This window comes from Rhinopithecus roxellana, chromosome 8, assembly GCF_007565055.1.
Source record: "Rhinopithecus roxellana isolate Shanxi Qingling chromosome 8, ASM756505v1, whole genome shotgun sequence".
NCBI classification, from domain to species: Eukaryota; Metazoa; Chordata; class Mammalia; order Primates; family Cercopithecidae; genus Rhinopithecus; species Rhinopithecus roxellana.
The window spans coordinates 38,521,976-38,547,708 of record NC_044556.1 but is presented as its reverse complement, the minus strand read 5'-3'; the positions used below and the strand labels follow the sequence as shown (position 1 = coordinate 38,547,708).

At 43.5% G+C, this 25,733-nt stretch overlaps 1 protein-coding gene across 1 annotated transcript; it reads right to left on the bottom strand.

Moving 5' to 3' along the window:
• Positions 1-669: 669 nt before the first annotated feature.
• On the bottom strand, positions 670-23,957 carry MAB21L3 (mab-21 like 3). The gene is made up of 7 exons (XM_010367907.2): positions 23,851-23,957; positions 23,031-23,291; positions 14,581-14,721; positions 11,279-11,570; positions 7,946-8,124; positions 7,256-7,450; positions 670-2,760 (listed from the first exon to the last, which is right to left on the bottom strand). Exons 2-7 carry the CDS (start codon positions 23,076-23,078, stop codon positions 2,527-2,529), a joined length of 1,089 nt encoding a protein of 362 aa, XP_010366209.1. The 5' UTR covers positions 23,079-23,291; positions 23,851-23,957; the 3' UTR covers positions 670-2,526.
• Positions 23,958-25,733: the final 1,776 nt, after the last annotated feature.

Sequence of the window (25,733 nt, the reverse complement as noted above, 5' to 3'; positions counted from 1 at the left end):
TTTGTTTTGGTTTTGGTTTTGCTTTTTTTTTTTTTTTTTTTTTTTGAGACAGAGTCTCGCTCTGTCTCCCATGCTGCTGGAGTGCAGTGGCGCGATCTCGGCTCACTACAAGCTCCGCCTCCCGGGTACAAGCGATTCTCCTGCCTCAGCCTCCCAAGTAGCTGGGATTACAGGTGCACACCACCATGCCTGTCTAATTTTTGCATTTTTAGTAGAGACGGGATTTCACCATGTTGGCCAGGCTGTTCTCGAACTCCTGGCCTCAAAGGATCCGCCTACTTAGGCCTCCCAAAGTGCTGGGATTACAGGCGTCAGCCACCCTGCCCCGGCCAAGGTTGAATTTAAAAACTTATTACATTTGCCACCTTTTCAAAGATGATGTTTCTTAAGGTACAAGAATATGAGAATTAAAATACAAGTTTTGATGATTTAACAAAATGCTAGTTTGTTCATCATTTCATATGCTCTTTTTTTATTTTTTATTTTTTTAGAGACAGGGTCTCCCTCCCAGTGACTCCGTCACCCAGGCTGGAGTGCAGTGGTACGATCAAAGCTCACTGCAGCCTCAGACTCCTGGTCTCTATCCTCTCATCTCAGCCTTCTGAGCACCACATCTGGCTTATTTTTAAATTTTTTGTAGAGATGGGGTATCAGTGTCTGGCTATGTTGCCCAGGCTGGTCTTGAATTCCTGGTCTCAAGTGACCCTCCTGTCTCAGCCTCCCACAGAGCTGGGATTACAGAACAGGCATGAGCCACTGCACCAGGCCTTTATGTTTTCAAAAATTGTAAACTCATTGTTGGTTTGGAAATACTTGTTTTCAATATTTTAAAAATCACTATTTGTTATGCGATAGCCTAGGGATCCCACCATTTGGTTGCAGTACTTTTGAAAAATAATCATTTTTATTTTCAAATGTGAATTTTCATCAAAACAAAACCAGTAGCTCATGTTTTAGAAATTTATCTTTGGTATAGATATGTGGGCAAAAACATTCCAAAGTAATAAAGGAGCCCCCTTGAGTTGAGAAGCATTACATAAATGCCAGAAAAAAACCATTGATCTCACCGAGAACTCCTAGAATTCCTGATCAGTTGTGCCACACAGAATAGGCTGCCTTGTGCGCCTCTGTGAAATTCCAAATGGGTGGCTCAAGAGCTCCTGGCTCATGTGTGAGTCCCCAGACCTTCTTCATGCAGTTACCAGAGCAATTGTTTAAAATGCAGTCAGATCATGATACTCCTCTGCTTCTGGAGAGGCCAAATGTCACACCTTTGATCTTAGAATAAAATACTGATTCCTTCCTGGCTTTACAAGGCCAGGTGCTCTGACTCATGCCAGCCCCGCCAGGCCTGCCTTTGGTCACTTTTCCTTCTCCTTCAGCTATTTGCATTTTCATCCTTTAGGGACCTTTCTGTGGACTCTACTTCAACATTCTGTTTATTTCCTTCGGAGCATTTGCTTCCATCTGTAATAACTGTGCATGTTTATCCGTTGTTCATTTCTTGTCTCCACCATTAGGCGGCATCCCCAGGGGGAGGTCCTCATCCACTTTGCTCTTTGCTGTGTTCCCAGTGCCTAATGAGCATTATTTGTCAATGAGTGAGTGAGTGAATGAAGTGAGCAAAGGAACACAATGAGTGGTGACAGACACCTAAGGTCACTCCACGCAGATCATAGTACTAGGTTATTTACATAAATATATAAGGAAGTTCCATCCATGGCCCATGGCCTGGGAAGCGAAGAGAGGGCTACGGTTGGGATCAGGCCAACAGCTGTACTTTCATCTTTGACTTAAACTTGTCATCAAAACCACTCCCCTCCCTGCTTAGAGAATACCAGGGAAGCAGACAGAACCTCAGGAGCCACTGACCCACATGCTAAGGAAGCTGGAAGGCAGCAAGAAAGCACAGGCTCGCTAACTCAACAGGTGCAATTTTGTGTCAGTGCTGTGGGTACCGATCCAGGATGCAAACACCAGCTGCTCAACCAACCAGGAACACTTTGTGTTGATCCAATGTCTTCCCCTTGAAAAGGTGCCAGCACAGTCTCATAGGCACACAGCCCTGCTCAGAGGTAGGCACATTAACATTCCCATTTTACAAATGGCAGGAGAATGCACCCATGATTGGTGGGCTGGGCACAGTATTGGCCAGTAGGCTCATGTCTTTCAGGGGTTCTGTCTCCATTTTCACTGTGAGACAATCAGAGCCTGAACAAGGGAAACTAAGTTCAGAACTGTCACCAGTTCTAAATCTGTGCCTGAGGAAGCCTGATGAGAGCCGTCTCCAGGAGAGGTAGCTAGGATGGAAATGCTTGCTGGGCTCCAGGGAGGCTCCAGGGAGCCAGACAGCCTGGGGCACAGTTTCCTCCCTCCCTGCTGAAGTGTTACTGGTTTGATGTAATTTCCGCTGCCATTCATGGCCTTTCTCCTAGGCAGGATCCTGGCACCTGACTGAGGAACCATCCAAAGAACAAGGTTAAGCCAGAATAAAATGCCCAAGAGCCTCCCAGGCTGGGGCAGCCATCAGGGCGGGCTGATCTGGGGGTTCTTCAGGAAGGTGGCCAGTTTTTGGGCCACAGCGTCCAGTTCGATCAGGTTGGTGCACTGAAAGAGGTTGCTGTTCCGGACGAAATAGTGTTTCAGGAAGTGCTGGCTCACGCACTTGTGCAATTTCCTCACCAGGCGCAGAAACGCTTTGCTGAAGACCTTCCAGTCTTTAAAGTGGGGATATTTCTCGCAGGTCCAAAAGAGCACAGTCTGTGGAAGGAAGAAGTGCTGTCAGACATTGTTTCAGGCAATGGAGGAGGATATCTGGGAAACAATTATTGAGTTTATGTGGCCTTGGAAGGAGGGAGAAAAAGAGTTGCCTGGGCAGACTGGATCTACCATGAATTCACAATTCCCAACTTCAGGTGGGCTTTTAGTTTACACGTTGGTCTCCCGCACCTCTTCCCTAATCTCCTCCAACATTTCCAATGTCACCACTCCAGGCAATGTCTTTGCCTCCTACTTTATGGAGAAAATGGAACCCCTCATCCTCCCAAACCAGACAGATCTTGCCTACTGCAGCACCCTCCTTTCTTCCTCCCTGCTTCTGCCTCTTCTGCCTGTGGGGCTGATCCCTCCACAGGGTCCCGGATGCCATCTTCCAGGAACTGTATATGGTGGATTACCCTCTTCTTCAACTGCTTTTCACAAGTTGAAAGCTCTCCTGCCACCCCAACGCCACATCTGCCTCCTGCCCTCACTCTTCCCTCGGCAAATCCAGGTTTCTCCAGAGAGTCAGCTCTATTGTTTGCCATCATTTCCTCTCCTCCCGTTTCTCGCCTCAGTCTGCTCCAAGATGGATTCTTCTCTCATTAATCCTCAAAGGCTCCTCTCTTCAAGGCCCAGTGATCTCCATGTTTCTCAATGCAACAGGCCTTTGTCAGCCTGCACCTTACCTGACCTTTCAGCAGACCTGGTTCTCTCGCCCACACCCTCCCTCCTGAGCCATCCTTCACTTGATTTCCAAGCAATCGACTCTCTGGGTTTTCTCCTAGCATTACAGCGCCTCCTTGGCAGGCTTCTACTCCTTGGCCTGCCTTTGAGAGGTGGAGTTTCTGGAGGCTCAGTTCTAGGCCCTCTTCTCCTCTCACTGTACATGCATTCCTCAGCTCTGTGTTCCCTCCACAACAGCAGCTCTAATTCTCACTACAAATCAATGACTTGCAAATTTGTGTCTCCAGCCCAGACTTCTCCTCTGACCTCCTTACCGTGTATCTCTTGAGTATCTGAAAGTTATCTCAGTCCCAACATGTCCAAACTGAACCCCTGCTCTTCCTGCACAAACCTGATCTGCCTCCAGAGTTGCTTAACTAGCTAGTTGTGCAACATGCAAACCTAGGAGTCATCCTTCTCCCTTACTGCCCCCAGTCAAGTCCTGCAATCCTCTTGCCTGAGTATTTCTCGAGTCCACCCATTTACCTTCACCTCGAGTATTATTCTACCATCCCCCTCCACACTGCCTCCACATCTCACTGGACCTCTGCAGTAGCCATCTCATCAGAGGCTGTTCTTGCCACCATCCAAACTATCACCATCCACACTGCTGCCAATACACATCTACTTCCCTTCTCATCTAAAATACTTCAAGCTCTTCCCATTGTTTGTTAGCTAAAAACATCATCCTTAATATGGTGTGGTTTATAAGGTTTGGTCCCTGCCTTCCTTTCCAGATGCATCTTGACCCGTATCCTCCCTTGCTGTCTTCATGTAGCCACACCAGCTGTTTCGTGCTCCATTCTACCATGGGGCCTTTGCACCTCCTGCTTCAGCTGCATAGGACAAACTTCTTTCCCTTCTTTGTCCATCAGATCAAATTTCCCTAGTACAGCCACTGCACACTCTCTTAGCCATGTACTTCTCATAAGAAGGAGCGACAACTGTAGTAGTTTTTATATTTATGTGATTGATTGTATCATTTCCCCTACTGGATTATAAACTTTATGAGAACAGTGAATGATGCCTATTTTTATCCACTATTAAGCTATCCAGTACCCAGCAGAGGCTAGCCCATGAGAGGAAGTCAATAAACATTTATTGAATAAGTGAATTAATGAATTATCCATTCATGTTATGGTTTAGATATTGAGTATTTTTATACAGTCTTTATTTTTTAGAGCAGTTGTAAGTTCATAGCAACTATGTATTTAGATTATATGATTATGAATAAATGAGTTAGAGATAATTTCATGCAAGTGAAGATAACCTAGATACCAGAAAAAAATGTTAATTCCTCTTGTTAATTAAGCTTTTATCATCCTAAGCAAACTGGGGCAGTTAAGCTCATTATAAGCAAGCCAATGTACTTTGAGTGGGTTTTAGGAATAAATAAGTCAATAAAAGATAAGCTTTTCCTTCATATGAAACAGTCTTGGGGCAGAGCCTTTTTGACAGTATAAGAGAGTGTCAGACTTAAGGTGAGGCGAGGCTGAGTGCCACAGCTTCCTAATGCTGTTTTGCAACCCAGCCTCTTCCACTTTCCCCAGAATGAAGACTTGGCAAGGATCTAGCACACTCAAGTCATCATCTGGGATGGTGTCTAACACCACGTTTGTCACCAGCCACATTCATTTCAAGGGTGAGGATGCCTAAATGGGAGATAATTCTGTCTGTGGACTAAGGATGGAAGACCAGAGAAAAAGGCAGTTAGCACTTTGTGTTTATCTTACTCCAGAAATAGCCCCCTTAAAAAAAATGCCCATCCTTGAGGATGCCCAATTCTATTGTGCCATGCAGGTGGGTCAGGGAGGACTGAAACAGAATCCTTAAGGAGTTGCCTTAAAATCCACTAGGTGACTTAGGAACTATCAGAATAGAAGTCAGCCCTTGTGGGGAGTACAGATTTGCAAGCAGCTATGGGTTGGGAGATTCATGGTGGCCCCATTCAATCATGCCTGAAATATTCATGTCACTGAATGGTATTTCCATCCATCTTAATTGAGAGGTAATGAAGTCAATCGTTAAGGTTGTGAGGTTTTGATATGAGATAGACTTGAGTTTGCATCTCAGCTCTGCCTCTTCTAGTGTGGCCTGTATAAAGGAAAGCAAGAGAAGCTAAATCCACAGAACAAATCAAAGTATCTTCTGCAAGCACATGCCCTCCATCCAGGAGAACAGCCTGCATGTTTTTAGGGGAGTGTGCTTGGGACACGTTGAGAATATTGGAACTCCAGAGAAAAGCCCCAGTGCATGTGAATGAGATGTTAACAGATTCTTCCGCAAGTCAAAATGGATAGGTTATCAGAAAGATAAGAAGGTGAAGCAAAGATTAGTGATTTTGTGCAAAAAAGAAGAGAAAAGTTGAGCAAGATATGAAGCCACTCATTCATTTGCTCTACAAATATTTAATGTGCTACTATGTACAAAGCATTGGGAGAGATACTGGGGGTGTTATTCATCCTCCCAGTGAACAAGAGCACTGAGTAAGGTCAGCATGCTAGCTGGACAAGACCAATGTGGTATCTGTCCTTCAAGAAGTTACTTTAGAGCAGATGGAGTAACATGGGGCAAGAAGAGAGTTTTGTCTGTCGAATGAGAGGAGGAACAGGTATGTGAGGAAGGCACCTCACAGATAGGTGACTGCCCCAGGGACCTGTGCTTACCTGAGTGGAAAGGCAGTCCATCCTTTCTGGGGCCAGAGAGGAGGGCTGAAGCTCCTAGACCCACACTAGCTAGGCTGGCTGGGGTGTCCTGCAAGAGTCTCCTACCTCCCTACCCCAGCAGGCTGCACAGAACTGCTACATGAGAGTCTGCTTCACTCTGTGTGGTCCACTATTTGAGAAAGAGGGAGTCGGGAGGGTGGTCAAAGGCCCCCTTCCCAGGGAGGCCCCCCTAACTGCCCAGTCCAGGTCAGGCTCTGCTGCTTTGAGCCTTCACAGAGCCATGCTGCTCCCGTTCCAGTGCTTCCTCACTGTGTGATTGTACATGCACCCACTGGCTTGCCTTACCCATGTCTATCTCCCATGCTAGACCAGAAGTGACAGAGTGAGGAACCACATCTGTGTCTGTTCACCTTTGTGCTGGCAGGGGTTGAGCCCACAGCAGGTACTGGGGCAGGCCTCTGGCCCAGAGTAATCTCAATAGACACTTGCTGAATGAGTGAGTGAAGGCGTGAATGGATGTGTACTGTTGGGTTTAGGGCAAGGAGAGGCAGGTGCTGGCAGAGCAAGGGAAAATCCTTGCCTGGTGATTTGGACCCTGGAAAGAGGTGTGTGGCAGTACGTGTGTGGTAACCTCTGTGTTGCATTTCCTGGTTCCCTCTGTGTTAGTGGGTCTGTGTGCATGAGGAAGCAGTGGGTTCTAAGACTGGCACAAACATAAAGCCATCAAAGTGTGAGGCACAAATCACATTTTGTAATTTATTTCTGAACCTCAGCAGGGTTTCTGGCACCTAGTGGGCACTCAGGTTGGTTTGGTGGTAAAATAAAAGTGAGAGGGGAGAAAAAGTGGGAGAGAAGAGAATTGAAAAAGGGAAGGAAGGGAGGAAATTTTACCCTGGACAGGGGTGTTGTGGACTCCCATATGGTGCTAGCTTACATATTTCCATAATAAGTAGGCATTTGTTGGACGGCAAATGTAGATACTAGAGCCTCATTTTTCACACAAGCCAGCCCTACTGAGTGGCTCTGGCCAGGCCCTAAAGAGGCCACAGGGAGAATGATGTATCCAAAGCTGCCCCTGGGCCTTCTCCCACCTGCCCCACACTCACCTGCAGATGGTGGGACGTGATGACCGGCCTGTTCCCTGGGCACCAGACGTCCTCCTTCAGCTGCCTCATGACCTGAAAACACTTCCTACGGCAGCCCCCATCCTCATCCAGCTGTTCTAGCAACACCTGCTCAGCACGGAGGAAGCTCAGCTGCCAGTGATAATTTGAACACGGCAACAAGTTAAACCCAAACGACTGGGAGAAAGAGAAAAACATTGGGAAATGAGAACAATGCTCACTGGTGTAGAAAGCCATTTCTGAAGCAGTCCGCTGGTCTGGGGAACTTGTCACCAGGCAGACAGCACATCCTATGTGGGGAGGAAAAGGGGGTGTCAGGGAGACCACAAGCCACTTTGGATGTGGACAGTTAGAAGGTGGTACCCACTTCCTCTCCTGCAGCAGTTCTCCAACTTGAGCATGCATGAGAATCACATCACCCGGAGGGCTCCTTAAAAGACATATTGCTGGGCCCTGTTCAAGGGTGTCATTCAGCAGGTCCAGAGTGGGGGCCCGGGAAGCTGCATTTCTAACAAGTTCTCAGGTGACGCTGGTGCAGGGCCCACACTTTGAGAACTATTGATCTAGTGACACCTCAACTTTCCTTTGAAACTCTTTGGCAGTCAGTAATGCTGTGACTGGTTAAGCTGTTGGCATCACTGCTCTGGAGAGCTGGGTCCCGCCCACTGATACCTTGATGCACTCCACTCTCTCTTGGGAAGGCCAGCGTTGCAGACATCGAGGCCACCGAGCTTTCTCGGACCAGGTGGTGGGGATCTCCACTGCGGGGGCCAGCTCCAATTCCACCTGATATGCAGATGTTTCCACAGCAATCCAAACTGCAGAGCGGTTTCCTAGCATGCTGACCTTACCTGACAGGAAATGACCAAATGGATAAGGAGAAGAGAAAGGCTTGCACATTACAAGCATTCAAACAAGAAATTTGTGAGCAGTTGCTCTGATCAGCATCTTGCAACTGGTGTGGCAACTTTCACAATGTCTGTAGCACGTCAAGGATCACAATGTCTGTAGCATGTCAAGGATCACAACGCCTGTAGCAGGTCAAGGTTTTGACATCAAAACCAGATGGTTAGTCACCTAGCCAGCGTCAGAGCATTACTAAGAAGTCTCATTGCTAGTGGGTTTTTCTTTCTCCCCCAATCCCAAGGCTTTTGTGGTACCTTTTCTTTTAAATTAATAGATTATTTTCAAGAGGCTCAACTGAAAGTAAAAGCCACAGAATAAAAAGAAAAAGTGTAGTACATATGCTCCTTGACTTACGATGGGGTCACATCCCGATAAAGCTGAAAATATTGTAAGTTGAAAATGTATTAATACACCGAGCCTACCAAACATCATAGCTTAGCCTAGCCTACCTTCAATGTGCTCAAAACACTTACATTAACTTAGAGTTGGACAAAATCATCTAACACAAAGCCTATTTTTATAATAAAGTGTTGAATATCTCATGGAATTCATTGAATGGTTGTATGGGTACTCAAAGTACAGGTTCTACTAAACATGTATCACTTTTGCACCCTTGTAAAGTAAAAAAAATCATATGTTGAGCCATGGCAAGTTGGGGACTGACTGTATTTGCTACTGTAAAATGAAACCTAACTATTTTTCTATATCCTTCTCCATTCCACCCAAATATCTAAATGTTGGTTTTCAGAGTAATGCAAACATAGGGAAGGCTAATGCCATTTTTTTTTTCCTTCTTCACCTAGATGTTCTGACACTGGCTGGGGACAGTATCAGCCTCCTTATTTATTCATATGCCTTTGGTGAAATTCGGCTTCACCTGTCTTTTATCTAGGCCTCAGTCTCTTAGATGGTATTTGTTTTTACCATCCACTCAGCTAGCCGAGCCTCAGAGGCATCTATCATCAGAAACCCCTGTAACCACAAAGTACATCAAAGCACGTCACAGCCACTGTTTCAGAGGATTGAGTGATTTGAAAGAAGCTGCCATTGCCTCATTTTCCAACCAGGAAAAGAGAAGAAGAGAAAACTATGCATCTAGTAGTTTTCCAGCTCACATACTATAATTTCCTCATTTCCAATTTGCTCTTTCTTCTTTCAAAAGATACAGTTTTTGTTTGTTTGTTTGCCTTCATTGCAGATAAAGATAAGCAGTCTTGAATAGATCAGGATCTATTCATCCTTATTTGCTAATCCCAATTTTTGAAATAGATCAGAATCTATTATTTTGCATTTCCTTGCACAGAGAAGAAAATGGAAACATGTTAATTGTGTTAGGCTTTTCAAAATGGAAACATTCCCTGGCCCAGGTGGGATAAAGGGCTTGTTGCCTGCATGTCATCAGAGCTGCCCAGACAGGAACATGACAACCGGCACTTTAGCATTATTTACCAAAAGCGTCTCATCAACCTTGCCCAGTCTGAATCTCTGCTTTGCACTTTCACTATGAATAATGTCACACAGCATAAAAGGTGAGTCGATGCTGCAGCCAGCCCACTGGCCCCCACCCTGCTCTGCAGCTGGCTCTGCTTACGAGGTGTGCAACCTTCAGAAGTGACTTAATCTCTAAGTCTCAGTTTCCTCATCCCTAAAACAGGTAGGAAAAGAATTCTTACCGTATTGTGTGGTTATGAGGATTAAATTAAATAACCCATGAAACTTACTCTACTTAGTAAAAAATCTATTAAACATAAATTATTACCATTATGAAAATTTTCAGAACTATTCTGTCTAGACAAACAAATGTATGTACGAATACATCTTTTTATTTTCACACAGATGGAATCTCATATTGTTTGGCAGTTTGGTTTTTCACTTAACTATCTAGCCCATGCATTTTTCATAGCTCTGTATGTATGAATGGGCATATGCCTGTTCTTTTGTAAGACTGCATAGTAGTCCAGTAGGCAGACACAGCACAATTTAAGTTAGCCAATTTTCCTTTGTTAGCCGTTTAGATTACTTCTATTTACTATTATAAAATCTATGGCAGAGAATATTCTGGTGCATATTTCTTTGTGTATTTGTGGAAATATATTTCTAGATCTGGAATTGTTGAATTGTCAAGTGAGCACATTATGAAAATAAAATATAGACAACTTGCTCTTTAAAAAGGAGACACCAATTTCCACTTCTAATAACAACACGAAAATACCCATTTCACCATGCCCACTCGACACTAAGCATGATCAAACTTTTCATTTCTTTTAACTTGTTAGGTATTTTAATGTACCCAACATGAGGTATATTCTAATATATGTTGAAATATACATTAGATGGAATGTCTTTTCTTATTTTTGCAAGTCATTTGTATTCTTTTTCTGTGATTCCTTCTTTTTTTTTTTTTGGTAATTATTTCTATTGGTCAGCTCATCTTTTTTCTTATTGGTTTATAGATTGAGAAAATTTTTATTTTCCTAATTATATAATTAAGAAAATTGGCCATTTCTTTCCAGTTTGCAATTCACCTTTTCACTTTGTGTGAACAAAAAGGGTGTGTGTGTGTGTGTGTGTGTGTGTGTGTGTGTGTGCGCGCGTATGCTGTACAGTAGCTTAAGACTTTGGAGTTGTCAAATTTAGTCAGTTCTTTTGGCTCCTGGATTTTGTGTTTTGGTTCAAGTTAGTGGTTTCCAAATGTGGAATCTCAGCACACTGTGGTACTGCAGTCAGATGGAGGTGCTGCAGTAAAAATGTACTAATAAAGAAGACCTGGGGTTTGTGAATAATTTCCTTTAAAAAAAAATATGCTTAAGTTTTTAAGCCTGGTTAAGGTGCATAATCCACAGCATTTTATATCTATGCCAGCACAGTAACTTTCTCAAAGCCACAACACTATTTTGTTAGTATGAATTCCAACCTTCTGTGCATCAATGGCAGGGGAAAAAAGCTGATTCATCTTATTAAGATTAAACAAATGTGAAGAGCACATGATTATTTTCTCAAATGTAGGCTGTGAGTTGCAGGTAGCACCCAAACAGAGGTTTTGTAGAGCGAAAGGGGAATGCCAGCAATTACCCTTGCCCTTGTTCCTGATAAGCTCACCTGAGAGGTGACAGGTTCTAATTGCGTTTTCCACCAGCTTCCGGAACACCAGGAGGACCTTAGCGGGCACAATATCTCCGTCGATGTTCACGTCTGTCTCATGCCACTGCCACAGGCTCTTCATAAACTGTTCCACCTCCAGCCACTGCTGCAGACCCTCAGGGTCCCGCAACGGGCAGGGCAGCCTGGTGCCCTGCAGGGTGTAGTACCGCCAGCGCTGCTCCCTGGCCTCCCTGTACCCAGCCAGGCCTTTTATTGGGACTGTGACAAGGAACTGACTGGGGGCCAAAACCTAGGGTCAGGAAAGGATTGAAAACAAGCATGAATACACAGATTCGGGAGGTAACGGAAGTCCTGGGAGCTGACCTGTCTCGCCAGGCAGCTCTCTTAACCACTCCACCCTCAGCAGTGTGACCAGATACACAGAGACATAGACCTGGGTGTTACCAGTGGATTACCTCTTTGTTCTGCTACTGAATCACTGTAAATACTTTGGGCAAGTACATTAGCTCACTGAGTTTATTATCTTATGACTATACAAGTAAAGACAGTGAGCTGGACCAGGAACTCCAGAGGAGGCCTAAAGTTTGAGAAAGAAGAATGAGTATGCATGGAGTTCCCTGCAGATGTGACACTGCAATTCTAATGCATTTGACCATTTCAACTTCACAATCACACAGTAAGGTGAGCTTTGTTGCCATTTTCCAGATGAGGAATCCAAGATGCAGAGGGGCTTGGAGATCTCCCCAGGGACACACAGCCAGTAAGTAGAAGAGTCAGAATTCTAGTTTAGGTCTTTGGACAGCTTGTTCAGTTATTATTTTTCTACCCTGGGCTGGCACTCAGTCAACAATGAATGACATGGAATGGTGAATGTTTTGACACAAATAAAAGGTGGGAAGTAACAGGAAGGGAGTTTAAAAGATTTTGTAAAATGTCTCCTTTTTTGGGGGTGGGGGGGCCTTTACTGATGACCCATGGTCAGTGTTCATGACTAACCCTTCCAAAATCAAAGGCAAAATGAAAGCTTATTTGTTGAGACAATGTGAGCTGTTGAGATAATTCTAAGTTTAAAGAAAAAAAAGCAAACAATCAGAATCCACCTAATCCCTTTCTCCAGGAACCAGTGAAGCAATGACTGGGGGAAAGCAGGCAGACCAGCAGCCAAGAGATAGAACAAGTGGGTAAACAGAGCAGCCAAAGGAGCCTGAACTCTGACCATGTCCCACTTCACACACACCTTCAGCTGTGAGTCAGCTGCCTCCTTCTCACAGAAAGCTCTGACCATGGAATTCGGTTAACTCTTGCCCAGGGCCAGTCATTGACCCATTGAGGGGTGAATGTCCTAATCAGCCCCAGCTGGTTCTGCCTAACTCTAAGAAAACAATAGTTTGATGTTTTAGATGATGTATCCACATGACTTCTGGTACCCACAGAAAGGTAGCTGGATTTAAAAAGAGGAAAAAAACATCCAAAGTCCCTGGAATTTCAGATCTGTACATTATTTCAATTCACTTTCATGTGAATTCAAAAGCAGAACTATCATGTTGTCATGTAAGTGGTGCTTAGTAAATATTTGTTGAGCAGCCTGGGCAATACGACGAAATCCATCTCTACAAAATAAAAAAAAATAAAAAATAAATAAAAATTAGCCAGGCATGGTGGCATTTGCATCTGTAGTCCCAGCTGCTCAGGTGACTGAGGTGGGAAATCACTTAAGCCTGGGAGGTTGAGGCTGCAGTAAGCCATGATCTCACCACTGCACTCCAGCCTGGGTGACAGAATGAGACCCTATCTTTAAAAAACAAACAAAAAAAAAAACTTGTTGAATTTGATCTAAGTTAAAAGCAATTTTATATGCTATGCTATAGCTATTTTTGAAACTTAATATGTAAGACATGACATATATAAATGCAAGATATATTTTAAGCTATGAATTCTAAGTAGGACCACGGAAGGAAATTTCCTTGGGTGTAGTGCTAAGAAAAGTAATGTAATATCTCTATTTCCAGTCACTGGTCTATGCGTGACCAAGTTAGATTGGCCTGGGTGGGAGAGTTGGGCAAGTGATGCTCTAGCATTCCAGGATTCAATCTAGTTTTATATTTTTCACCCTGGGATTAATTTCCTACAATCTGACTGTTTCAAATCCACAAATCCCAGCATCTCTTGGGTGGTTCTTGCATCCACCAAACTTGAGATGTAATGGGCCAGCAATGGTCTTTTGCTCAGGTACTAATTCTTTTGCTCATTCATTTATTCATTCATTCCACATATGTTAAGTGTCTACCATGTGCCACACACCATGCTGGGTGCTAGGAACAAAACAATCGGTAAACATGGTCCTTACAATCAAGGGATGTGCAGTCTGTTGTGAGAAATGGGCCATGAGTACATACAAATTTAATACAAAGTGAAAGAGGTATGTGGCATAATAAAAATCAAGATAAAGAATGATGGAGATTCAGAATGATTCAGAATCTCACTTCTCTCACCTCTAAAATTGAAATAACTGGAGTGTCTTTTCCACAAGGTGGTTTACAGGTTTAAGTGAGGTCGTTTCTGTGTGTTCAGCTCTGCCCTCACTACTGTGCTGCTTGAATGCTGGTGTTACCCATTGGCTTACACTGGGTGGGATTCCTTAGCAGGCAGAGGGGTTGCCAGCCTGCTCCTGCAGCTTCTCAGTGGCACCTCTTCTACTTTCTTCCTTCCCCATCTGCAACCCACAGACTATGACTTTCAATGGTCTTCTTATGGATGCCCTCAGTTCCCTCCACCACACCTCCAATCTATTAAGTAGGTGCTTAATAAATGAAGGTGTATTTAACTGAGTTTTGATTGTGACAGCAGAATGTGCTTTGGAACCAAAAGCTTCTGTGTGAGTTCTGGCTTTAGTGCCTGATATGACTTGATCAAGTCATTTGACTTCTCTAAGCCTACTTTTTCTCATCTAGGAATGTGGGGGCTCAAAGGAAATAACATCTATCTTTTCTTCTTTTTCTAAAGAGACAGAGTCTCACTGCATTGCCCAGGTTGGTCTCAAACTCTTGGCCTCAAGCAATCCTCCTGCCTCGGCCTCCCAAAGTGCTGGGATTATAGGCATAAGCCATGCCGCTGGCTGAAATGACATGTATAACATGAGACTGTAAATAGTAAAAACTAAGAGTACCTGTGAAAACAAGAATTGTTATGAGTATTTATGAGTATTCTGAGTGAGGCAAGCATCTGTCACACACTGAGATTCACCTGCCCAAGTGTTCTGGCTCTGTTGGTAGCACTTAGAGACAGTGAGACTTGCTTACCTTAATATTTTCATTGTATGTGTCAGAGTAAGGCACAGCTTGAAATCTAATGTCTTGGTTGCTGATGTTTGTGGTCAAATGATGAATGACTTTCTGCACCTCCTCCATAGCCTGGGAAATCTGCTGGCGCCTCAAGTCCACCTGAGTGTGAGAAGGACCAGAGAAGGTAGTTATTTCCTCTGTGGGCCCCAAGGCACTGGCATAAGATAGTGAGGAGACAAGGGTACAGCGAGCGGTGACTGAGGGAGTTCAGCTCAAAAATTCCGCCTTCCCAAGACGCCGGGGAGATGGACTTAGGTCTGACTCCACTGAGAAGACATTTGTTGGTGCCTCAATGTTCTTTTCTGTAACAGATGCATTCATTTGATATTTATCTAGGACCTACTATGTAGCAGGTGCCAGGCCAGGTGCTGGGGACACAACAGTGATTAAGACAACAGTGAACAATGTAGATACTTGCCCTCTAGCTGAAAATATAGGAATACATGTAGATAAAATACATAATATATAATTATAATATATATCAATATAATATATAGCATCATACCTGATATACACACACAGACACACATATAAATGTGTATATATATATGTATTCCTGTATATATATATGTGTGTGTGTGTGTATGTATATGTGTCTGTGTGTGTGTATATGTTATAATATCAGGTATAAGTCCCATGAAGAAAAATAAAATATGATAAGGGACTAGAGAATAAAGGGGCAGCTATTTTAGTTAGGGTGGACAATGGACAAAGAATACTTGTCTAAAGAGGTGACATTTGAGTGAGGCTGAAGACAGCTTAGGAGAGCAGATTCCATGCTCCTCCTCTGACGTAGGCAATGCTCTAAGGCTAGCAGCGAGGCCACTGTGGTTGGATCTGGCAAACGGAAAGTGATAGGAGGTGAGTTGGGAAAGGAAAGCAGGGGCCAGATCATCACACAGGGTTTTGTGAACCATGGTGAGACTCTACCATGGTATCGTCATGCCTGCTGCCCACAGTGTGAATATTAAACTGCTTAACATGTATCAGCACCCCGCAGCCTGCTTCCCACTGATGTCATCAGTAAATGATGATTCTCTTTGCCTCTGTACTCACCCTTGCCTTTTGCTTCTAGACCCTTAAGAAAAGGCATGTTTCTGCTGACAGAAAGTTACCACAGCGAGTTAGGAAGAATTGGGAAATTCTCATAGAAAACTGAACACTAATCAGATACTTAAAGTTTAGGGAAACAGATGTTTGTGGGAAACACAAAGGAACTTTTAGTGAACTCCAGGAGAGACACAGAAAAATCCAAATAAGAGATGGAAGGGTCTGCAAGTTTTTTTCTGAAATGGAGGGGCCGCTTTGTCATCTTGCTCAGGAGGCACCTGCAAGCCGCTGTCATAACAGTGAGACTCTCCTTCAGAGGCTCCTTCAGCCAGGGGCCAATTTCAGGCAATATCTGATACATCACAATCTAACACCCATCCATGAATCTTTATATTCTCTCCAAATTTGGTATAACGGCTGTTTCTACATATTCTAGAGTCATTTTGAGACACCCATAAACTGATCACGACAGCCAGAAAAAAAAGCCCAAGTCAAAGAGATTCCTGTTTTCCTAAACTAAGTCATCAGCCAGGCCAGTTACCTGAGATCTCACTCATACTTCCCATCAACCAGCAAGCGAACTTCATATGTTCACGGACTAAGAATGTGACTGTGCACCTACTGGTACACATGTTGTATAGCACATATAGGGTCAATTCATCAATAAGAACTTTTTTAACACATCCTCTGTGGTGGGCACCATCACATGCTGGAACACAGCAATGCACCAGATAGACGTGGTCATGCATTCACAGTAGTGACGAAGACAAATTGTATAGAATATAAGTGTGGGGATGCTATTATGAGAAAAATAACAAATGACAAAAATAAAGGTTTTAGAAGCCCAAAATTAAGGGTCCTCTCCAGCATAGGACTTCCCCTCTGTGTTGTGATTCAATTCCACTTGAGTAGTTTGAGTGGAGCATCCATTTTATGCTGGGCTCTGTGCACACGTTGCCATGAGGTTTACAGATAACTTGACAAAGCAAGACAAATAACCTGGAAATTAAAATCACTGCAATCTAGTGCAAGGTAGAGGTTTGCACAGATGCTATGAATACATAGAAAAAGGACACTTCATCCAGTTTGGAGGTTGGGAGGCCTTCCTGGAGGCACAGTGTGTTGGAGTTGTATCTTGAAAGCTTACTAGGAGTTAGCTAGGAAAAAGGGGGCATGAAAGTTGTTCTAGAAAGAGAAAATAGCAGGTATTGAGCCAGGCATGAGGCACACAAAGAGAGAATTTGTGCTCCTCATGCCTGTGCAATTGTTCCTGTGATATTTTTAGAACACAATTGCCTTAGAGGAGGTGGTGAAGTGGGAGAATAAACAGTGAGAGGTCCCGAAAGTAAAGGAAGAGTTTCAAGAACAAAGTCAACAGTAAGTGGCTGAGTAAGTTAAGACTCCCAAATGTCCATGGAGTCTGACAGCTAGAATAGGATGGCTGCATTGGGGGAACGCTGGGCACTGGCATTAATGGTGGGGGAGAGGTGGGCATTAAATGTGGATTAAGGGTGAATGGAAGACAACCAAGTGAAGACAGAGGTAAGCAACCCCTCCAAGAACTTTTTTTTTTTTTTTTTTTTAAGACAGAGTCTTGCTCTGTCAACAGGCTGGAATGCAGTGGCGTGATCTTGGCTCACTGCAAACTCTGCCACCCGCGTTCAAGTGATTCTCCTGCCTCAGCCTCCTAAGTAGCTGGGACTACAGGCTCGCACCACCACACCTGGCTGATTTTTGTATTTTTAGTAGAGATGGGGTTTCACCAGGTTAGCTAGGATGGTCTCGATCTCCTGACCTCGTGATCTGCCCACCTCGGCCTCCTAAAGTGCTAGGATTACAGGAGTGAGCCACCACGCCCGGCCCCAAGAACTTTTACTATGGGGAAAACCAAAACAACAGGGATGGGAACAGTTTTGTTTTGTTTTTTCCTTACAAAATGACACACAGGCTTAAACATGTTTAAATGCTGAGAGAAAAGAGTCAGTGGTGAAAGATGAGGTAGCAGAAAGCAAAACCATTTGGTAAGGATTTACCATTTGGTAAGCAAAACCATCCAGAAACCTGCGTGAGGAATTCATCTTGGTGTAGCAGAAGGAAAGAAGGGGAAAAAGTTGCATGCAGATACAGATAAAAGGGCAGGGGGCAGTGAAAATCAGAGAGATTTCCAGTCTGCTATGTTCTTTATAGAGTGGGAGATGTTAATGAGCTAAGAGTGAAGTGGAAGGCAAGAGATTTCAGGCGATAGACTGCTGTAATAGCTGCTATAAGGAATGAGAGATTGTTTAGGTACATGCGTAAAGATAACCCGACAGTATCAAGACTTGGCTGAGGCTGGGTCCCTGATGCTGTGGGATATCAGTAAGCTCAGTTGTGAGATCTTCTCTACCATCTCTTAGCCCTCCAAAGGTAAGAGTTGAGGTGCTAAGACTGGAGTTTGCTGGGCAAAAGCTGGAGAAAGATATAAAAGCAACAGAGGATTTTGGTAGTGGGCTATATTTTCCAGCCTGAATAAAGAACGGATAAAGCTAGTGGAAGAACAGGGAATATTAGGCAACTTCAGGGACCTGAAGTCTGAGCAGGTACAGTGGGGAAAAGTAATACAAGGGTTAACTAGATAGAACATTACAGGCAGAGTGGTTGAGAAATAGTATTCTCTAACAGTTAAGTTCTCAGAATGTGTTGGAGACCAAGACTAGCCTCCTGAATCTGCCAGCCCCGCTGATGTAATTCCATAGAACTTGAATGTTAGTAACATAGCAGTGGCTATATATATATATATATATGTATTTTGTTTCCTGAGTTAATAAACTAATGAAAGATTCATCACCATCAAATCATTTTTAACTAATAGAAGCTTAACAGTGTGTGTGCATGTGTGTATGTATGTACATGTGTGTGTATGTATGCACATAACACATGTGAAGAGCAGCCTATTGGAAAAAGTACCTCATTGTAAATCTGTTCTACAAATTGTGCCCTCATTTGATGGTGAAATGAGGACACAAGCAGGACAAGATCACACAAGCAGGACAAGATCACACTGAGCAGGACAAGGTCACACACTCCTGGAAAACAACTATAATCTCTCACTTGTTACACAGGTTATTAGCTCACCCTTATGACCTGTTTTGATTGCCAAAGGTGAAAGTCAGAGTAAGAGAATGCTTTTTGAGACCCAGAACCACAAATTCCAGTTTTAATTTTCTTCCTGCATCACTTCTGCTGCAACTTAGACTCAGGATCTTAGAAATGGAAGAGACCCCAGAAATTGCCTTGTCTGGTGTGACTTTATGGAGGATCAGAGTGACAAGGTGACTTTCCTAACATCACACTGGCAGTTAGAGGTAGAACTAGACAGGCTCTCCAACACTTCTTTCACATCAGACTTTGCCACACCCTTAAGTACTGATGTACCAGCAGTACTGCCTACCCTTTATCCTCTTCCTGAACCTAAAAATGCCTTCAATTTAAAGTCAAGACTCATGAAATAAGGAGTCCTAAGTCTCCGTGTATTTGGGCATCAGCAACTATTCCGGCATCTAACAAGCACAAAGCGTCATGCAGCAAGGGCCAGACAGTGATGCCCCTGCTGTGGGACCTGAGTGGAAGCCTCTTTCTCTAGGTGATGGGCAGCCCCATCCCTCCCACATCTCTGGCTACACTTCCTGCATAAGTTCTTACCCACACAGCATCACTGTGCTATTTGGTAGCCCCAGAAGTGATTTGTGCTGGGGGTTTCCAGGCTTAGTCCCAGACACCTCTTGTCACCCTCATGGTGTGACAACACAGAACCCCCAGACTGTTTCTCTCCACTTATTCTGGCCACACCCTAAACAGATACAGCAAGAAGTTCATTTCAGGGTGTGGAAAAGCAGGCAGTGGGGCTTGGGGTAGCTGTACAGTGATCTAAAGAAGGAGGCTCTAACACAAGTAGAGACCCGTTGCAAGCCCAACCCTGGAATTCCTTTACTGCCTCTCAAACTTTAGGAAGCCAGCAAGATACCAGTTGCAGCCTCAAGGCAGCCTTGAGGCAACCTTGTCACCAAACTCAGTTCATGGCAAAACATGGAAACAAATGTTGTTTGGGCCTCGCTCTTCCCAGGCATGTCTCCATGCTGTCGCAGGTCCATGTCCCATCCTGGGCCGCTTTCTTTTCCTCCTCCTTAACCACAGCATCAGGCTCATTGTTGCCCCACAAGTCATTTGCTGCTATTAATAGCTCAAGTTTGTGAATAGTTTACTGTTTCAAATATAAATTACGGGGATTCAAGGTTAACCCCTATAATATCACTCTGACTCACTTGCATTCCGATACACTTCCTTGCGAGAGAGACAGAGTGGTGGTGCTAAGTAGCATGCCAGGAATGTCACACAGGCCTGGTCACACCCATGACCACACAGCCTATGTGTATGTCATTCCCAATGAGTGTTACTAAGAAGAAAAGGCTGAGGACTTCCTTCCAGAAAACAAGAAGTCAGACTTCTAATTCCGGAATTTCATTAAATCCAATCATCAGTTAGAAAAATTTCAACAAAACAAAAACTGGCACCATCTCTGTCTTTCAGGGGCTAATAATGTAAAGAAATGGAAAGTTAAATCCAGTGATAGATACACACGAGACCATAGGCTTTCCATCATCATAACCCCTCCTTTTTAGACTAATCCTAATGTCGAAGGCTCATTCGTGCCTACCCATCATTCTTTAAGATGGATGCTATGATTATCCCCATTTTATAGTTGAGGAAACCAAAGTTCAGAACATTTAAATAATATGACTAGTTCCCAAAGTTAGTAAGTTATAGAACATATCCTTCCAAAGCCCATATTTGTAACCACTGCCCTGTTCTGTCTCCCCAAAAGAAAAAGGTGACTGGGAATGAAACATATCTTGAATGTTTGAATGAGGTTCCCTTAGCCCAGAAGACCTTTCCTATACTTGTCCACTTATTATAACCCTACACTTCCTCCAAGGCTTTGTCTCCACTCTTCTTTCTGTAAGACACCTTTCCCATCAGAACTAATGCACCTCTGTTCTCCTCCAGCAATCTGTTGAAATCTCTACTGCATCCCTTATGGTCTACTATGCATTATATTAAGCACTTGCCTGACTGCATATGAAATTCCCTCCTTCTTCCTTTGGGGTTATGTACAAAATCTGCAGATGGGACAGGGCTATCCTAGAGACCAAAACCAAAATTTCTCTCTCATTTAGCAGGCCACATCTCAGGCCTTGGTCTACCCTCAAACCGTAGCACAGTATTTTGCACAAAGCAGGTGCTTAGTATGTGTTTGCAGAGATATAGAGGAGTTTAGCAGAGGACATTCAGCCTTTGGACTAAAAAAGACAAGGCTGAAACTTCAGAGCCCTCTCAATTTAGCTGTGTAACTTTGGACAAGTTATTTAATCTCCACAAGCCTCTGTTTCCTCCTCTGTAAAAACGGAGGCAATATGTACATCACATAGTTGTTGATTAGATTAAATGAGATCCTGTATGCACCTTGACCTGTTGCCTTCCACACCAATCTTGCCTTATCTTTAACGAACTCTAAAGATATTTGTGATCATATATGTGCAAGATACTCTGAATGTCGAAGGCAAGAAAGGCATGCAAGACACTGTTCTCCCCTCCAGAAACTTATCAAGAATGAAATGATATGACATGTAAGTTGCCAACCAAGATGATAATAGAAAAGTGTCAGGAGTTGATATACAAACTCATGATCAAATAAATGGTGCCAGTAATGCTAATTATAACGGGAGTGAATATGTGGGCAAAATCATTTTGTGCTGGGGTGTCAGGGACTCTTTCTTGAGAAAGTGGACTCTGAGTTTGAAGGATGAATATGAGCCAGAAAAGTGGCGAGGAGGAGCTAGGGCCCTTGGCCTGCTCAGGGCCCAGTTCTTGTTGGGCAGAAATGGAAGACTCAACCACCTACAGGAATGGAGTAGGCGACACATGTGAGAGAGGCAGCGGGGGCCAGGAGCAAGTGTCAGACACAGAAGTGATCAGCCTCCTGAGAATTGGCCAGCACATGCTCTGGCTAACAAACACTCAGCCCCAGCACATGGTTTCCAGGCAAGAAATTGGGACCTGTAGTAGCCAAATATTCTGATTTTTTTTCCCCTGGAAAGACACAAATCTGGATTTCTATGCAAAATCTATCTTGAAATGTTTGTGAAAAACATTAGAAATAATCTACAGGCCAAACAAAACATGAGCACAAGCTGGATTCAACATATCAAACACTGTTTAGAATTTCTGCCATTGGAAATGCAGGGGGAGCAGAGGGTAGAAAGATAGAGCAGTTCAAGTTACTTGAACACCACGCTAAAAATTTTGGAGTTTTTTCTTACAAAAAATACAGGACCCATGAAAAAAATGCCAGCCAATATCTCTTTCATTTAGAGTCCTCAAAGGGAGGAATAATGGGAAATCACTTTCTTTACTCTAGTTTTTATCATCCCAGGCTGTCCTGATTTATCTCTCTTAATGGTTTTGCCTAAGAAATATACTTTACTTATCACTATGATAACGATCTTCGCCTTTGTACTTGTAAAGGCCTGAAAACTGCAGACCAGTGCCTACTTCTTAGTCAATTTAAATATTTTGGTTTTAACATTAACATCATGCCTTGGTAAGTTCATCTGTAAATGAAAAGACTTAAACTAGATAATATTTAAGTTTCCTTTAAGTTCTAACATTTGACATGACCATCTAGACCATCTAGAAGAAATTAAGTTCTTAACTGATGTGTACTAAAAATATAATAATATTTAAAAACCTAGTAGTTTCAGAGTTTTTTAAAAGCTTTGTTTTAATTTCATTAGCTCTTTTTCCATGACCCCATGAAGCTCCTATTATTATTCCCATTTTACAGAGAAGAAGGCCAAGGCTCAGGCAGGTTAAGTGACTCATGGCCACACGAGTGTCAGTGGCAGAGCTGGAGTTTCTCCCCCGTTCCCCAGATTCCAACTCTCCATTCTATACCCAGTAAGTCTCTGGACACTGGACCCTCAAAGAGAAGTAAGGCTGAGATATGTTAAGTCCCCCAACATTGTTTTGGGGGGACAGTCTGTTTTCTGAGGAGCATTTTATGTATCTTTTAGAAACAGCCTGAGATCCTTTCTGGATGAAGGTTTGTTTGGAAGCAGTGTGAATGGTGAGGGGATACATGGGAGAGACCCGGTCTGTCCTTACCTTATTCAGTGATGAAAGTTTGTTTGGAAGCAGTGTGAATGGGGAGGGGGTACATGGGAGAGACCCGGTCTGTCCTTACCTTATTCGGTGACGAAGGTTTGTTTGGAAGCAGTGTGAATGGGGAGGAGGTACACGGGGGAGACCCGGTCTGTCCTTACCTTATTCAGTAGGCAATCTTCTAAGCCTCCCACAGTAAGGGATTTCATGGCTTCTTGGTCAGTCCTGAGTAGAACAGCAACTTCCTGGTTTGTTTGTTTTTTTTTCTCAATGGAGTGCAACACTTGTGAGTAAACAGCACTCCCAGTAATGTGAGTCTCTGGGTACTAAATTTTTCTGGAAGTGTGTAATGGACCAGAGACTTGCCTTCCGAACCCTTCATTCATGTTTTTATTTCCAAATTGTGAAAATCCATCTGTCATCTTTTGGGAAATTAAAAAAAAAGAATTTAGAAAGAAGAGTTGATAACATTGAATTTGAGTCCAACCTAATAATACCTTATTTAGCTACACTGACTGGTTCTTTGACCAGAGAGCAATTTTCCAAATTGTATTTCCCACCCAAGTACTTAAAAGTTCCACCCAAGTCAGAAATACCCTGTAGTTGGTTTCTCCTCACCTTTTATGCTCCTATCCTGACACTAGATGCACCGCGGAACTCAGTATCTTATACCTCCTCGTCCTTATCCTGTTGACAGTAAACACCCCTTGCTCTCCAATCCAGAAAATCCCACAGACTGATTTACCTTCTTTACAATAAACAAATAGGAAACTGCCCAACAACCAGCCTGGCACCCATCATTATGCCCACAAACAAGTGATCAGGTCTTGTCAGTCAGAGCAGAGCACAACGGTTGGCATTTAGAAAAGCATGTATACACGTACACACAGGCACACACGTACACACAGGCACACACACGTACACAGAGTGCACACAGGCACACACCCACAGGAATGGCTGGTCAGGAATCCTTCTGCTCACCTGCTGACCTTTCAACGTAATTTCCCTCTTCCAACTGGAAAGCTGGCAGTAAAAATAAAGTCAGTGTAAACAGATCCCTTGAGAGTCGAGGGAACACTCACGTCTGGTTTTGCCAGCAAAATGTATGTTGGAAAACAGCTCAGGCAGTAAATTCCCAGCTGGGCTGGCCAGGGCTAGTTTTACTACAGAAAAAAAAAAAAAATTTCACAATGGTCTGATCTCCTTGAAGCTGGTAAACATCACAGAGTCTGCTATCAGATAATCTAAAGAAATTGTAGTCCTTCTGGGAGCACTGCTCACTTTTGAGCAATGTTCCAAAGGCAAGTGTTTCCAAGCCCACCTGTAAGTGCTGCCCACAAGGGCCACTCCACTATCTGAGGCCCCAGCATTTACGTATCTTCCCATACTCTGCCCCAAGCAAAAGCCACATCAGAGCTCCCTAGCTGCTCTGTGCCCCACCCATGTCATTAGCTCCAGCTTTCAGTCCACCTTCTACAGAACTCCTGCCAATGCACAGCCTGATATAAATATTGTAAAGCTACATTCTCTCCAATGACCCTCAGATAGCACCTCTCAAAACAGCCTTGATTTTCCATTTGCTTCTATATGTAATTCTAAATTTCCTTCTTTTATATTAAGTGCTCCCAAATTTTTCAAAATCTTATTCCCTGGGCTTTTCTTATCATAGTAGTGCCAAACTATTTGTTTTTCACAGACGGCAAGAATTCTTTCTCCACCTCCACCTCATTTTCAACATCACCAAAGTCCCACTGTTTCTCTCATGTGCTCATTTTTGTTGTTACTTCTGCTTTCACTGTAATCATTAACTTGTGAGTCCCTCTCTTCCGGTAGGGTCTTTCCTAATGTTTGAGGGTTACCCCAGACACCTGTCATCAGATGCACAAACTTTCATCATTTTTGTACCTGTGACTGCCCTATCTTGATTGCTGCAGTACTGCAGCTGATCAAAATGTTATAACTGGAATATTCTCTTGCCCTAAGATCCAGCGACAATTGCCAGATGTGAGCAGGGAAAGCAGCTAACAGGGCCAACTGAGCAATTGGGAAACGAAGAAATAATCACGTGCTCAGGGAAGCTACACAGTCCGATTTTACCAGGATGTCATATCCAGGGAATAGGTGTGTTGTGGGAGCACAACTCAGTTCCCTACTCCATGATATAGTTCCTTATGGACAAATGCTCTGAAATATAGGGCAGTCCTACAAATACAGACTCTCTGACAGCTCCTGTCTGACAGTTTGATGAAGGCAAGCTTTTTTTAGATGTATATATCTGGGTAATTGGATATAGGATCCGCAAAAAGGGATTGAATTACAGTAAGCCTAAGGCACTTGTATGCTAGGCCACTGAGGAAATTCAAAGTTAGCTCAAGTTCTCTTCCTTCCTCAGAAAATAAATATTCTCCTTTCTCATGACTCACACCAAATGCAAGTACGGAAATGTAAATCTGCTTTGGCTCAATTTCCATTGTGAAGACTAAGAACTTATTACAAGTTAGGTTAACAAGGTATTCAAAACCCTAGGCTGTCAATCTGAGAAGTCCCGGGGAGATGATGCTAGCCCTGGTTTACCAGCAGAAGTGTTGGTTACTGATTTACTTAGTGTCTGAGATTTTAATTGCAAGAAGGAGGAAGGTTAGCTTGATCCAAATCAACCCTACACATGCAAATTTGTTAAAGTAGCCAGGGTTACAAACTCTGACTTTTTAAAAGATTTCCTGTAATCCCAGGATGACTCAGATTAAATCTGACAATGCAGAATACCAGAGACAATCATCTGTGATGTGATGAAGTCCACAGTAGTGAACAACCTGAGGCAAGGGCCAGTCTATTCTGTATCTCCAGAGAAGCCTCAGGACCTA

Coding starts and splice junctions, on each gene's coding strand:
- MAB21L3 (XM_010367907.2), bottom strand. CDS start 23,078: ATGAAATCCCTTACTGTGGGAGGCTTAGAAGATTGCCTACTGAATAAG. Junction 14,722..23,030: donor AAGATTGCCTACTGAATAAG/GTAAGGACAGAC, acceptor TCTCACACTCAG/GTGGACTTGAGGCGCCAGCA. Junction 8,125..11,278: donor TAGAACCTGTCACCTCTCAG/GTGAGCTTATCA, acceptor ATTTCCTGTCAG/GTAAGGTCAGCATGCTAGGA.